The sequence below is a fragment of the Pituophis catenifer genome, unplaced genomic scaffold (genome assembly GCF_029215685.1).
Source record: "Pituophis catenifer annectens isolate HBS135680 unplaced genomic scaffold, rPitCat1.0.hap2 SCAF_1, whole genome shotgun sequence".
Classification (NCBI taxonomy): Eukaryota; Metazoa; Chordata; class Lepidosauria; order Squamata; family Colubridae; genus Pituophis; species Pituophis catenifer.
Genome location: NW_027256881.1, coordinates 338,921,547 through 338,938,222, shown reverse-complemented (window position 1 = coordinate 338,938,222; position 16,676 = coordinate 338,921,547). Strand labels below are relative to the sequence as shown.

The 16,676-nt window shown below is 44.2% G+C and overlaps 1 protein-coding gene across 1 annotated transcript in view; it reads left to right on the top strand.

Moving 5' to 3' along the window:
- The first annotated feature begins 1,550 nt into the window (after positions 1-1,550).
- PIP5K1C (phosphatidylinositol-4-phosphate 5-kinase type 1 gamma) overlaps positions 1,551-16,676 on the top strand; it is a 78,434-nt gene continuing 63,308 nt past the window's right edge. Inside the window, exon 1 of the mRNA XM_070931850.1 lies at positions 1,551-1,668. Within this exon, the coding sequence (XP_070787951.1) occupies positions 1,551-1,668 (118 nt within the window). The remainder of the gene's footprint in view (positions 1,669-16,676) is intronic.

Sequence of the window (16,676 nt, the reverse complement as noted above, 5' to 3'; positions counted from 1 at the left end):
GTCGGGAAATGGGCCATTTCTGGCCCTGCGGAGGCCAGAAATGGCCCTGCGAAAGGCCGTTTTCACCCTCCTCAGGCTCCAAGAATGCCTCTGGAGCCTGGGGAGGGCGAAAAATGGGCCTACCGGGCCCATCGGTAACCTTTTTGCCATCGCGTACCAAAAGCAGGGGGAGCGTAGGGGGCATTGAATTATGGGTATGAGCACGCACACACGCAACACCCCCCCCCCCGCTCCCCGCTTTTGGCACACAATGGCAAAAAGGTTAGCCATCACTGGTATAGGGGGTTGGACCAGACCGGGTGTCAGCAACCTGCGGCTCCAGAGCCGCATGTGGCTCTTTGGGCCCTCTGCTGCAGCTCCCTGTCCCATCACTGCCTGGCCCCGCCCCCAGCCCTCCCCTCCCCTCCCAGTCACTCCTTGCCTGGCCTTGGAAATCCAAGATACAGAGAGAGGGGGGGAGAGAGGGAGAGCAAGAGACATAGATACAGAGAGAGAGAGAGAGAGAGAGAGGTGGAGGTGGAGACAAAGAGAGAAAAGGGTTATCTTTTGTGGTTCTGGTGTTTTTTAACAACCGGTTCTCTGCCCTAATGACCAGCTAGGTAGGCGTGGCTAGGCGGGGGGGGGGGGTCATGGGAGTGAGTGATGTGGAGTTGGCCACACCCACCCAGGTTTTGTGGCTCCAGATGTTTTTTTTTTTCTGTGGGAAATGGGTCCAAATGGCTCTTGTGTTTAAGGTTGCAGACCCCTGAACTGGAACTCCAAGGAAATTTATTTGCCGCCTATCTCACCATAGGGCTACTCGTAGTGGCTGGAGAATTCTGGGAGTTGAAGTCCACAAGTCTTTTTTTTTTTTTTAATTTGATTTATATGCCGCCCTTCTCCAGAGACTCAGGGCGGCTTACAATGCGTTAAGCAATAGCCTTCATCCTTTTTTGTATATTTTTATACAAAGTCAGCTTATTGCCCCCAACAAACTGGGTCCTCAATTTACCTACCTTAGAAAGGATGGAAGGCTGAGTCAACCTTGAGCCTGGTGAGATTCGAACCTGCAGTAATTGCAGGCAGCTGTGTTAATAACAGGGTGCTTTAAACCACCGTACTACCAAGGCTCCTTCAAGTCTTAAAGCTGCCAAGTTTGAAGACCTCTGCCTTAAAGCAAGCCACTTTGCACCACTTGCTTAATAGAAAAGCACCAGCTTCCCAGAGCGTCCCGCTCCTAGCCTAAGCTTCCTAAACGTTCCAAAACCAAGCCGGAACCTATCGTTGGAGGGGATGGCCGAACAGTAACAGCCTCCTCTTCCGCTCCTTTGACGGGGCGCTCTAGCCCTCCGACCTCGCGGTCCGGCCGCCGAGTTAGCGCCTGCGCGCTGCTGCCGAGTCGTCTCCCGCCCGGTCTCTCCCTCTCCCTCCCTCCCTCTCTCTCTCTCTCTCTCTCTCTCTCTCTCTTTCTCTCTCTTCTTCTTCTGCTTAGCCGAAGCGGCGGCGGCGGCGGCGAGTCGCGGGCTGAGGCGAGGCGAGGCGAGGCGGGCGCGGGCGGGCCTCCGCCAGCTATGGACCTGGAGGCGTCCGACGAGACGGGCTCCACTGGAGGAGCCGAGGCGGGAGCCGGAGCCGTCACCCCCGAAGCGGGCGGTTGGGGGGCGCCGCCGGACTCGGCGGCAGGAGGAGGTGAGCGGGAATGAGGGCGCCCTCCGGGTCCTGAGGCGGGAGGCCACGGGGTCTCCTCCTCGCGCCAGCAGGGGAGGGGGGGGGCTCCTCCTCCTCCTTCATCCTAGGAAACCGTCTTTTCCGGCCCCACCTAGTCGCCCTCTCGGTCCGAGGCTGCTTTTCCCCTCATGGGGGTTCCGAGGATGCCGAAGGCTCTTCAGGAGCCCTCGGTGGGCGGCTAGGTGGGGTGAGAGGGAGGGAAGGAGGCCGGTCATTTCCTCGCCGTGATTTGCCCAGTTGCTATCATCCTGAGCGTGAGGGCAAAACCGCGTCTGGGATGGGGGAGGGGGGGAGGCATCATCATCATCATCATCAAGGGGCTCTTTGAGGCTAATCCTGGTTTGTTTGCTCCCGTTCACTGGAGGAGACCGGGACTAGGTCGAGGTTGTGTGTGTGTGTGGGGGGGGGGGGGGGGAACGGTCTGGATTTTGGGCTGTTTTGTCAGCAGAGGCTTATTATGAATACCTGCCGAAGGATGGTGGGGTGGGGTGGGTGGGTGGGACTGGGTTGTTGATAACGGATAAATACAGGGAGTCCTCGATTTACGGCAGCTCGTTTTAGCGACGGTTTGAAGTCGCAGCGCCATTGGAGAAAGGGAACTTATGAACATTTTTCATACTTTATGACCCTTGCACAATTTGGGTTTATTATGAAGATCTGCCAAAGGATGGTGGGTGGGGAAAGACTGATAACTGATAACTAACAGGTAGTCCTCGATTTACGGCAGCTCATTTAGGGACAGTTTGAAGTCGCAGCGCCATTGGAGAAAGGGAACTTATGAACATTTTTCATACTTCATGACCCTTGCACAATTTGGGTTTATTATGAATATCTGCCAAAGGATGATAGTGGGGGACTGGGTTGTTGATAACTGATAAATACAGGGAGTCCTCGATTTACGGCAGCTCATTTAGCGACAGTTTGAAGTCGCAGCATCATTGGAGAAAGGGAACTTATGAACATTTTTCATACTTTATGACCTTTGCACAATTTGGGTTTATTATGAATATCTGCCAAAGGATGGTGGGTGGGGAAAGACTGATAACTGATAAATACAGGTAGTCCTCGATTTACGGCAGCTCGTTTTAGCGACGGTTTGAAGTCGCAGCGCCATTGGAGAAAGGGAACTTATGAACATTTTTCATACTTTATGACCCTTGCACAATTTGGGTTTATTATGAATATCTGCCAAAGGATGATAGTGGGGGACTGGGTTGTTGATAACTGATAAATACAGGGAGTCCTCGATTTACGGCAGCTCATTTAGGGACAGTTTGAAGTCGCAGCGTCATTGGAGAAAGGGAACTTATGAACATTTTTCATACTTTATGACCTTTGCACAATTTGGGTTTATTATGAATATCTGCCAAAGGATGGTGGGTGGGGGGAGACTGAGTTATTGATAACTGATAAATACAGGGAATCCTCAATTTACGGCAGCTCATTTAGCGACAGTTTGAAGTCGCAGCGTCATTGGAGAAAGGGAACTTATGACCATTTTTCATACTTTTATTTATTTCATACTTTTCATACTATATTAACTGAACAACTGCGAGGATTCACTTAACTGTAGCAAGAAAAGTCGTAAAATGGGGCAAAACGCACTTAACAAATGTCTCACTTTTGGCAGCATAAATGTTGGGATCAATTATGATCGTAAATCGAGGACTACCTGTAGTAGGACTTGAATTGGAAGTGAAGGTTTAAAGGTAGCCCTGTTTGCCTTGATGTTAGAATGTATGTATGTATGTATGTATGTATGTATGTATGTATGTATGTATGTATACAAGAATCTTGGGGAGGGGTAATAACGGTAATAATCTAACGCTTATTTAATAATATAATGACATTTATTGATACAGGTTACTGGTCAGCTGTTAGTACAGATAGTCCTCGACTTATAACAAACTGTTTAGTGACCAAAGTTACAACGGCGCTGCAAAATCTGACATATGACCGTTTTTCATAGTTATGATCTTTGTAGCATCTCCATGATAATGTGTTCAGAATTCAGATGCTTGACTACTGGTTCATATTCATGACTGTTGCTGTGTCCCAAGATTATGTAATCCCCTTCTGCGACCTTTCAAGCAAAGTCAATGGGGAAGTCAGATTCAGTTAACAACCGGATTACTAAATGATCAATTGCAGTGATTCACTTAACAACTGAGGAAGAAATGTGGTAAAATGGGGCAAAACTCAGCTAACAAATGTCTCACTTAACAGAAATTTTGGATTCAATTGTGGTCATAAGTCAAGGGCTATCTGTAATTCGATGACATTTATTGATAAAGGTTACAGGTTGGCTTTTAGTAATTCAACCATCTAGTCAACTGTATTAATACTGTTAAAATTCACATCAGAACATTGAAAATCAGTAAAATACTTGTTCAGAGGACATGCTGGCAGATCTATGCTGGGAGGGTGAAAAATGATCATGGGATCCTCCAGTATACAATTTAGCGACTTGGTGTTGATAGTGCACATTGAAATGTGTGGATTTGGGGATTTGGGGCAAAACCAGGAAGGGGTAAAAGTATAGGTTTTCTGTTATTAGGAAAACAGTTTGATATGTGGGGGGGACTGGAAGTTGCTCGGTTATGCACATTAGTACCATACTTATTATAACCATCAGTGTAATTAGCATTACAGGTGGTGCTTGACTTAACCACCATAATTGAGCCCAAAATTTCTGTTGCTAAGTGAGACATTTGTTAAATGAGTTTTGCCCTCTTTTACTACCTTTCTTGCTATAGTTAAGTGAATCACTGCAATTGTTAAGTTTGTAACCTGGTTGTTAATTGAATCTGGCTTCCCCATTGACCTTGGTTGTCAGAAGGTCACAGAAGCTGATCACATGACCCCGGACACTGCAACTGTCATAAATATGAGTCAGTTGCCAAGTGTCTAAATTTTGATCATGTGACCATGGGGATGCTGCAAAGGTCGTAAGTGTGAAAAATGGTCATAAGTCACTTTTTTCAGTACCATTGTAACTTCGGATGATCATTAAATGTAGTAAGTTGAGGACTACCTGTATAGTTTACGGATACATTGTACATTGTAGAGTAATCAGAGAAGAGCATAAAGGAATAATACAGATTTATGGTACATAAATTCATAGGATGAGATAATTGGGTGTGGAATGGAAAAAAAGTCAGAATGGAGACCCGAGGGTAACTTGAGTTAATGCTGCTGATGTATAAGAATGAAAAATTGAGGAAAAGGACATTTAAAATAGGATGCAGCAGACAGATTTGCAGGGGGAAAGCCGGGTAGGAAATATTTAAGATTGTTTGGCAGAAATTGGGGATTTTAAGGAGAGGCTGAAAGAGAGGGGGGGAGAAACCAGGCATGGGAGGATTAGAGAGAAGTGAAGCAGGGGTATGGGGCTGGAAAAATGATTTGGGGGTTTACAGTAAATAATGGGTGTCCAGAGACAGCGAACAAAACTCTTGGAAGCAGGCAAAAGGCAGGAAATACAGTTTGGGGGGTTATATCTTGGTGGTGTTGAGAGAGGTAGTTTTAGAGAAAGAGGGATGAAGGAGGAGGCAGGAGTTGTGAAAGTCTAGTGGGGGCTAGAAAAGAGGCTTATTCTGCAGTTTTCTGAGTTGAAAAGAGGACAGCTTTGTCATCAGGATGGAGGCAGAAGCGAGAAAATTGGTCAGCTGCAAGTAATACTGTTTGTGGGAAGGTGGACAGGAGACCCTTAGAAGCATGAAAGGAATATGGCAGAGTATGGACATAATCTGGACATAATCCAGACCCCTATCATCACTCTGACCCTCATGTATTAATTAACTTTATTCATCATCCCTCCTCCAGAAAAATCTTTGGTTTAAATAGGATCTTTCACCATATCCTCCCAAGGAAGTTTCTCCCACTTTATCTTTTTAGACTTTTCTTTTTAAAATTGAGAACAAAGCTTGTTCTTTCTTTCCCCTCCCCCAGGGGATGTTGTCATGCCGCCATACTAGAATTCAGATACGGTGCCTATTTCAGCATACAAGTTAGTTAAAACTAATCTGGTGAGAATTTGAAATGTGTCCCATCTTTTGCTTTCCAGATGATTTCATCTTCAGTTCAACCAAAGTCGGTGACTTTTTAAACTTCCTATATTAAAAAGGGAGTCTTTTGTCAGAAGGGAAAGTACATTTTAATCATTTTTCTATTACAGCAATGCATCTACTTCAGAATACTATGTGATGGTACAGGAAATTGCACCTCCCCCTCCCACAATTTAAAACAGTGTGTAAAGATTTAAAACCTACCCTCCTTTTTTTAAACATGAGTCATTTGCTGTGCCCCTAGCATGTGATAAAGAGCCTGGATAAATCAAGGTTGTTTTCCCCTCCTCTCCTCCAATGCATGCGTGTGGGTGAAGCTGGGATTCACAATGTGTTCCTGATGATAAGGTACCAAGGGTTGCAATTTATCCTAGATGGGTTAATTTGTGCATACGTTGCCAGACTCCTGTCTGCATTCAGGAATGTCCTCATTACTCTCACCTTAAAAGATTCATGACAAAATTTGAATTCACAGTCTTACAGGCAGCATTGAATTTTGGATGATGGGAATGAGGCATGACTCTGAATATTTTGCTTGTGTTGGTAGAATTTGTAATGGTCTGTGCACCTGTAGGTTATGCTTGATATCCTTAGTCATAGATTAGGGTTCACACAGAATACTAAGCCATAATGTAGTTTGTTTTGTTCTGGTTTACTTAGTTGTTTATTTTACATTTTTCAAACCCCGTCTTTATTATTTTTATAAATAACTCAAGCTTCTTAAATTTATGTCTCAATTGTGGATCTCAAGGTGGCATACATATTCCTCCTCTTGTCTTTTCCTACAGCCACGGACCGGTGAGGTAGGCTGAGAGAGAATGATTGATCCAGTCTTCCAGTAAGCTCCATTGTCAAGACTAATAAATAAAAATATTAACTAGTATTTTTAACCCAGTGTTTCTCATTCCTGAAACAGCATTGCTGGCCGGGGAATTCTTGGAGTTGAAGTCCATACATTTTAAAGTTGCCAAGATTGAGAAACACAGCCTTAACCATACTTCAATCTTGAAATTAAATCTTTAAAGTGTAGACTAATACCTTAACTATACTTCAGATTTAGTCTGAAGTATGAACTCTGATATTGGTATATTAACAATTGTAATGTCATTATTAAATCGGGCATTATGGATTTGTGTGTGTGTGTGTAAATAACAGGTTTTAAAGCACGTTTACCAACAGACTCAACAATTGCTGCATGGTGTTAAGTTGTCTCGGATGTCTTTTACTGTATTCTGTAAAGCTTGTTGCATGTTGCATATTTGTCTCATGTATATTTAATGCAGCTGGGAGTGATGTTTAAAGAATCAGAGCGATCATTGATTGCTCTTGATGTGGATTCCAAGTAAGGTACAAGACAGAATTAACAAGCTCTGCTTTTCACACAAAGCAGTTTTGCCACTTCCCAGCCCATGCAGTGGTCAAAGTGGGTTGCTGTTGGCTTGGTCACAACCTGAAGAGGGGGGGTACTGGAGGAGGCTGTGGTCATGGAAGGATGTCTCTTAAATCCTTTGTGGCAGGTGCATTACTAGAAGGGATTTTAAAAATCTCATCAGTATGCAAAGGAATGAGAGCTTGGCTGAACTGTGTTATTATGGCTGGATTGTACAAGGGTTTTAAAGTGCCATGTGATAAAAAGCCTCCCTCATCTTGGTACACGGTTTCTCCTTTACTAGCCTATCCTGGTTGCAGAAAGAGTCCCATCAGAAATGCAGTGGACCGACCAGCAAAGGAGAAAAACAATAATTCGGTGTCTCTTTTACTAGCCCATTCCATTTCTAGCCTGAAAAATACCTCAGGCTTTAGAGAGTAAAATGTTTTGCAAGCTATTAATTTGTGGGAAATACCGGTAGTCCTTGACTTAACAAACAGCTCATTTAGTGACCATCCGAAGTTACAACGTCACTGAAAAAAGTGACTGATGACCGTTTTTCATACTTACAATCATTGCAGCATTCCCATGGTCATGTGATCAAAATTTGGATGCTTGGCAACTCATTCATATTTATGATGGTTGCAGTGTCCTGAGACGAGGTGATCATCTTTTGGGAATTTCTGACAAAGTTGAGTTAATGGGGAAGCCAGATTCACATCTGGAGTGATTCACTTAACTTTGGCAAGAAAGATCATAAAATGGGGCAAAATTCATGTAACTATTTCACTTAGTAACAGAAATTTTGGGCTCAAAATGTGGTCCTAAATCGAGGACTACCTGCAAATCTTCCTTAGAAAGAAACAGAGAGCTTGATTTGTCTAATTTTCAACATATAGTTTGTTTTGCACCTACCTGGACTGATCACCAAGTCTTTCCTGATATTCCAGTTACCCACAAGATCCTGGCTCTTGTAAACATCTGATTGTATAAGTGGCCATTAAGGCTACAATCAGGGTGAATAAAAACCGATGATTTAAATTTTTTTTTTTAAAAAAATCAGATTTTTAAAATTTAAACTGGATTCTTTTTATTTAAATTGGATTTTTTTTATTTTTATCAAATTTATTTTAATAAAATGTTTTTGGAATAAAAATTTATCTAAACATAGTTTTCTATTTAAGATACATTAATAATTTAGTTCATTCAGCATGAAATAAAGCTTAGTTATGTAGCATGAGGCTATATTCTGCAATGTTTACGTTTTTGGTAAATGTTCAATGAATCTAGCTGCAAACTGAGATAACATGGGCATTGATGCATTCACACAATTTCACAGCAACTCTTTAAAAAGCCTCTTTACTAGTGATTTAAATCGTGATTTAATTTAAATTCATTTAAATTCATCCTGGCTACAATTCATCTGAGGGCTAATTTCATTTCTTGAAAATCTTGAAAATCCTGGTTTGCTTAAAACATTAAGATTCTAGTCCCGTATGATTGCCAAGTTAGTCCTAGCAGTGCATTGGCCATACCTGGTAAAATTTGGGTGATGGTCCAAATTCTCCAATCTTGCCCAATTTTCTGAAAACTAAATTAGCCTCTCATACCTTGCACAGTTTTTGTTTTCTCCCCCAACCTCACAGAGTCAGAATGTTATAAAAATAGAGAATAATTATGTGAAATGAGAGATGCCTCCGTGCATACAAATGTTGATTTCTGTGTCATTGGGAGTGGGGGCAGTTGGTGGTTTTGTTTGGTTTTCTTTCCGTGCATAATTTGGATTGCCTACATAAGAATTTAATTAAAAAAAAAACACCCCACTGTATAGTTATATAAAAAGCTAACAAGCACAAGCTTTGTAGCTATGGCTTCTGTTAATCTGGTGATCGGGCTGCTTCAGCATTTTTTGTGAGGAAGCCTGTTATGTAGAATGACTGATTTTGTTCCCTTTCTTCTGGAAGGTGCTTAAGCAATGTTGGGTGTGTGTGTGTTGTGGAGAGAAAAAGAGAAAGCTGCACATAGCCATGTTGAACAGCACACTTTGCTTTGGCTGCAGTATGGCTCAGGGGTGTGAAGCAGGTTTGGGGGATATGCGTAGAAATCACCCAATCCTGAGTAAAGTAGGCTGAAATGAGGGGGGAATGTGGGGCGAGGAGAAGGGGGTGATAGAGGAATAGTTGGGGTGGGGGCTTTATAGAAAAAGTGGCCAGGATTTCACTGTTGCTGCCAAAGTTGTCAAACTGTATGCAGGTACTCCTCGACCTACAACGGTTCATTTAATGACCGTTCATAAGTTACAACAGCACTGAAAAATGTGACTGACGACCGTTTTTCACAGTTATGACTTTTGCAGCCGCATCCTCATCACGTGACCAAAATTCAGACACATGGCAACTGGTTCATATTTATGATTGCTCACTTAACAGATGTCTCACTTAACAACATAGATTTTGGGCTCAATTGTGATTGTAAGTCGAGGACTACCTGTAGTTTCGTTCAGAGTGGTAGTTCATAGCCCGTCAAATACAAGAAGTCCTCGATTTACAACCACAATGGAGCCCAAAGTTTATGTTGTTAAGTGAGATGTTAAGTGAGTTTTCCTCTATTTTACAGCCGTTCTTGCCAAAGATATTAAGTGAATCACTGCAGTTGTTAAGTTAACAACACTGTTGTTAAGTGAATCTGGCTTTCCCATTGACTTTGCTTGTCAGGAGGTCGCAAAAGGTGATCACGACCCCAGGGCACTGCAGCTGTCATAAATATGAGTCAGCGTGTGAATTTTGATCATGTGACCATGGGGATGCTGCAACACTCGTTAAGTGTAAAAAACGGTCATGTCACTTTTTTCAGTGCTGTTGTAACTTTGAATAGCCACTAAATGAATTGTAAGCCGAAGGCTACCTGTACAACATCAAATCACAGAGGCAAACTATTATTTGGAATGGAATTTGAACTGAGAAACTGTAAAGCAGTGTTTCTCAACCTTGGAAGCTTGAAGATGGGTGGACTTCAACTCCCAGAATCCCCCAGCCAGCGCTGCTGGCTGGGAGATTCTGGGAGTTGAAGTCCACCCATCTTCAAGCTACCAAGGTTGAGAAACACTGCCGTAAAGGTTTGAACTGAAGCGAGCACAAAGCACAGCTTGTATAATACTGTTATTTAAAGTGAGCTTGCAGGTCACGATTTAAGTTCCTTCTGCTTCGGTGCGATGTCAGAATCGGTAAACCTTTTGTTTGCTTTTTGCTCTGGCTTCAAGCAAAGAGTGCTAGATGAGACACGCAGCTGTGAAAGCCGGAGGGAAACTCCAAAACATATTTTGACTTCTAAATCCCAGTTCATATAAATCGCAGCTTGGCGTGCAGACTGAACTGAGCAGTGATTCAGAGAGAATTAAGCCGCAGAAGCCTGATTCATACATAACATAAAACCATAAACTTTGATTTCCAAACCACAATGGCCGGATCTCCCCATTATGGTGAGCCAAAACAAAATCAACACATTATGGGTTTAATGCCATGCATGAACCCTGTGGCACAAGGCGACAGAAGGCTAGGTTGCCGTCTATCTCTCAAAGAGCCCTAAAGGAGGGTTTGCTCACTTAAAATGCACACAATATTGGGGCTTCCCTTCTACTGCAGCCATGCAGTAGAAGGGTTTAGCACATAAATGATGAGCTTTTAAGGAAAGATTTGAAGGCATTAGGAATAATGCAAACTGACACTGTATCTGCATCTCAGAGAAAAATCAAGGCTTAAGGGGGGGAGGGGGCAGCAAGCTTGTATGTCACATTATGCCAGATGATAATGTGATTTATTTGGGTTTGACCTAGGCCAAGTTTGCAAGGCAAGCTAAATAAATCCTGTGTAATGTGAGGCTATAGAGAGTTTGGTGTAGCAGTTCAGGCATCAGGCTAGAAACCAGGAGTCTGTGAGTTTTAAGTCTTGCCTTAGGCATGAGGCTAGTTGGGTGACCTTGGACTAGTCTCTCACCCACTCTGTCCTGGGAGGGAGGGAGTCAGTACAGGTAGTCCTCAACTTATAATCGCTCATTTAGGGACCGTTCAAAGTTATAGGTTATGACCGTTTTCCACACTTACAACTTGCAGCATCCCTGGGATCACGTGATCAAAATGCAAATGCTTGACAACTGGTTCATATTTATGACAGTTGCAGTGTCCTGGGATCATGTGATCCGCTTTTGCAATCTTGTGACAAGCAAAGTCAAGGGGGAAGCCAGACTCACTTAACAACCATGTTACTAAATTAACAAATGACATGCTTCACTTAATTGTGGCAAGAAAAGTCATAAAAGGGGGCACTCACTGAACAAATGTTTCACTTAGCAACATAAATTTTGGGCTCAATTGTGGTCGTAACTCGATTACCTGAACAGGTAGTCCTTCCCACCATTCCTTTAATAATTGTTCAAAGTTACAACAGCACTGAAAAAAGTGACTTATGTCTGATCCCTGCACTTAAGAGCATCCCCATAGTTATATTTTTCACACTATAAGACGCACCGGACTATAAGACCCACATTAGCTTTATAGAAAGAAAACAAGAAAAAAAAAATCTGCCTCTGCTTCCCAGCATCCGTCCGATATTCATCTGGCTAGCATCCTTGCAGCAAACAGCAAACAGCCTGGTCAGCTTCAGCACGTTATTGCAGCCCCAGCTTGTGGTGCTTGGTGGTGGCAGCAGTGATCCCTGCCACCTAGAACAGCTGATTGGCGATAATCCGGGAGGCCAATCCAATCGCCAATCAGCTGCTCCAGTGTTACCCGGCAGTGAGTGGTGGCAGAAGTGACAGGTGGCGGCAGCGGTGACAGGTGGCGGCGGTGAACAATGCCGCCACACCAACTCCCCTGCCTCCTCGCCCCAATATTCACTCTATAAGACACCTCTATAAGATATTGTCACCTACTATTTTTTTGGGGGAAAGTGCGTCTTATAGTGCGAAAAATATAGTACATTATCAAACTCCAGGCACTTGGCAACCAGTACGTATTTAAAACGGTTCTAGCATCCTAGGGCCCTGTGTGGCTGCCATTTGCAACCTTCCCAGCCCGCTTCTGACAGGCAAAGTCAATAGGCGAGGCCGGATTCGCTTAGTGACTGTGATTAACAACTGCAATAACCATGGTAAAAAAGAAAAAAAGGATTTAAAATTGGATGTGACTCACTTAACAACTGCCTTGCTTAGCAACAGAGGTTCTGATCTCAGTTGTGGTTGTAAGTCGAGGTTGTAAGTCCAGCAGTGTCGAACCTGCTTAGATGCTGCAAATATAAGATGTTGAATCAGACTGCTGGGGTGGGGAGTTAGAAGCAAGGTTCTCCCTTTAGACCATAAAGAGTCACTGCCAATGAATGTCATCTGGTCCCATAGGATAGGATGTTAGGAACAACATTCAGGTAATCCTCGACATACAACAGTTCATTTAGCGACCATTCGAAGTTGGAATGGCACTGAAAAAAGTGACCTGGGCATTTTTCAACCCTTACAACTGTTGCAGCATGGTCACATGATAAAAATTCAGATGCTTGGCAACTGGCTCATATGACAGTTTATGACAGTTGCAGTGCCCCGGGATCATGTGATCAGCTTTTGCGACACTCAGGGGGAGAGCCTTCTCTGTGGGGGCACCAGCCCTCTGGAATGAGCTGCCCCTAGAGGTTCGTATGATCCCCAGCCTGTGTACCTTTCGCCGCGCCCTGAAGACCCTTTTGTTCCAACAAGCCGGGCTGGCCTAATATGAATTTTATAATGGGTGTATGTTAGTTTTTAATTTGTGGGCCAAATTTTTTATATATTCGATTTTAAATTGTTTTTAAATTTTGTAAATCTATATGTGTTTTAATATGGCTGTACACTGCCCTGAGTCCTTTGGGAGAAGGGCGGTATAGAAGTCCAATAAAAGTAAAGTAAAATAAAGTGATACAAAAGGGGGAAAAAAACAATATTTAAAGAACTCTGAAGGTGAGGTAAACAACTGAGCAATCATACCTCCTCCACACAGATATCCCCTAAACCCCAAAGCAGAGTTATGGTGGTTGTGGGATGGAGGCTTTGGGATGGCGGTTTGTCACCTGTGGTGAGGAGGTGGCGCTCCGCTTTGGTCTCTTCGAATGCCACCCATTTTGTTTTGAATGTTCACTGCCACTTACTGCCCTGCGTGCCAGCTGTAGGGAGTGTAATTAAGGCCCACCAACAAAGAGACTGCCTAGTAGGCAGACAGCAAAAGCACAGATGGTGAAATGTTGAGCAGCTATTTCTTTGCTTTGTCCTGGGAAGCACAATATTGATTGCTCAGGCACAGAGAGCTTAGTGGATGTGTGAACTGGAATATTTACTCATCTGATCTCTGCAACTTCCAAGGTTTAACTGTGTGCTTCGGTTCAGTATTCAGGTGTTTGTCTAGAGTCTAGACCAGTGATGGCTAACCTTTTTGCCATCGCGTGCCAGGAGAGGGGGGGGGCGGGGGAGGGTCGCGCGCGCATGTGCCCACGTGCATGCGTGTGCAACTGCCTCCCCCTCCCCCCCCCCGCTCCTGGCACATGATGGCCTGGTAGGCCCGTTTTTCTTTTTTACCTGGTACCAGATCCTCTCTGTGTATCTAGGAAGGGCAAAAACAGCCTTTCCCACTCCCTTGGAGGCCCTATGGAGGTTGAAAGGGCCCATTTCCCAACTCTCAGTGGGACAGGAAGTGACATTTTTGCTGTCCCTAGCCTCCAGAACCTCTCTAGGAGTCTGTAGGAGCCTCTCTAGGAGTCTCTGGAGGCTGGGGACAGGAAAAAACGTCACTTCCTGTCCCACCAGGAGTTGGGAAATGGGCCCTTTCAGCCTCCGTAGGGCCTCCAAGGGGGTGGGAAAGGCTGTTTTCGCTGTTCCCAGATAAATAGAGAGGATCTGGAGCCAGGTAAGAAAGAAAAACGGGCCTTCCCCGCCCCCCCCCCCCCGGCCCTCCAGAGGCAGGAAACAGCCTGTTTCCCTACTTCTGGTGGGCCCAGAAGGCCTGAAAATCAGCTGGCCGGAGCGCGCATGCACCCCAGAGCTGAGCTGGCGTGCCCACTAATATGGCTCCACGTGCCACCTGTGGCACGCGTGCCATAGGTTCGCCATCACGGGTCTAGACCCACCTTTAAGACTTGGACACTACTGGCTGGGGAATTCTGGGAATTGAAGTCCACAAGTTTTAAAAGTTGCCAAGGCTGGACTCCTCTGATCTAGACTTTTCTTCCTGCTTATCAGCACTGTAGTGTCCATGCACTACTATCCTAAACTATAATATGAACTTGTTTGGTTTTCATTTAATGTATTGTGTGAGACTGTCCAATTGGAGCTTATTCGATAAACTGCAGAAAATAAGAATGATACAGGGATCTCCAATCCCCGGCTGTGGACCAGTAGCAGTCTATGGCTCTTCAGGACCCAGGCTGCGCAAGCGAATGAAACCCCATCTGCACATATTTGGAATCCAGGCAGCACACGAAACCACACACACACACACACACGGTCCCTGGAAAAAACACCCTCTGTGGAACTGGTCCCTGGTACCCAAAAGGTTGGGGGCCCCTAGCATAACATGATGGGTGATCCTACTCATCCTTTCTTTTAGTTTTATTTATGGATTGCATTTCTATGACTGCCCAACTCAGACACTTGTGACTCTGGGTGGTATAGCAATAGCCCTTAGACTTATATACCATTTTACAGACCTCTCTAATCAGTTTACAGAGTCAGCATATTGTCCCCAACAATCTGGGTCCTCATTTTACCCACCTCGGAAGGATGGAAGGCTGAGTCAACCTTGAGCTGGTCAGGATTGAACTCCTGGCAGTGAGCAGAGTCAGCCCGCAGTACTGCACTCTAACCATTGCATCACTCTGGTTCTTATACAATTGATAATCCACAAAAAGCAATATATAGCTAGTCCTCGACTTATGATTATTCATTTAGAGACTGTTTGAAATTACAGCAGCACTGTAATTTCCAAAAAAGTGACTTATAATTTATAAGTTCTATACTTACACCCATCTCAGTATCCCCATAGTCAAGTGATCAAAATTTGGGTGCTTGGCAACGAAACACATATTTATGACGTTTGCAGCATCCAGGAGTCACATGATCACCATGGCACAGTGGTTAGAATGTAGTACTGCAGGCTGCATCTGCTTCATCTGCTGATCACCGGCTGCCAGCAGTTTGGCAGATCGAATCTCACCAGGCTCAAGGTTGACTCAGCCTCCATCCTTCCGAGGTGGCTAAAATGAGGACCCAGATTGCTGGGGGCAATAGGCTGACTCTGTAAACCGCCAAGAGAGGGCTGTAAAGCACTATGAAGTGGTATATAAATCTAAGTGCTATTGCTATTTGTGATCTTCCCAACCTGCTTCTGACAACCAAAGTCAATGGGGGAAGCCAGATACACTTAACAACTGCAGTGATTTGCTTAACAACCATGGTTTTTTTTAAAAAAAAAAGGTAAAATTGGGCGTGGCCGACTTAACAGCCGCCTTGCTTACCGTAGCAATGAAAGTCCTAATCTGCAATTTTGGTCATTCAGTCAAAAAGCATCTGTAATTAAAAGTAGCAACAAAAAAAAAGTGACTGGAATTATTATTTCAGCTGTTTCATCAGCATTTCCAGTCAGCCCCAGTACCTGGATTTTTTCCCCCCAGAAAAACCAGGTTTTTCAAGCCTTTCTGACGACCCGCAGGGTCAGTGCCAGCCACTGTTCATTGGAAATGGTTGGGTTTCCTCTCACCTGGTTGACCAGATTTGGGCTTGGAAGATCTGGTTAAAATGTTGTGAAGCAAAGGTGGTTATTCCAGTAAAAGGGTTTCTGCAGTGGATGTTAAAATGGGATTAGATGACTCATTAATGCTGCGAGAGAGTGACTCTGACTTATTGTACTATCACATGAGGACTGTTCAGCCTGCCACTGACCCAGAACCTCCAAAGATTTCTTAAATGTTCTTTGACTGAGAAGGGAATTTTGACATCAGTAGGAAGGAATTAAATCGGCAATCTTCCTACTATATTCTAAAACAGGGCTGTCAAACTTGCGGGCTGGATGTGTCACGCACTGGCCACGCCCACCCCTGTTTTAGCAAAGGGGGGAAAAAGTCACAATACGTCACGTGATGACAACGTGACACTGCGAGTTTGACACCCCTGTTCTAAAGAAACCAAATATAAGAAATGCTTTGCAATAGACCTGGGTGTTATACAGCCTTTGGGCCATATTCAGCCCTTGGCTGTCCCTATCTGACCTGCGTGAGGTTAACTGGAAATTAGAAATCAAATGTAAAATAAGTGTATGTCATGCAATCTTGGTTGGAAAGTTAACTCTCTTTAAGTCAACCTCTCATCTTAAGATATCAGGGCAGTCTCAACAACCATCTCAGAATGAGCCAAAATATCTGCCAGATGAAATACATTAAAACCATAAAGCAAACATTCCAGAAAACTGAACAGACAAGACGTGTAGAAAAGCAGAGCAAGCTTGTTCCGGCTAAATGCTAGGGAGC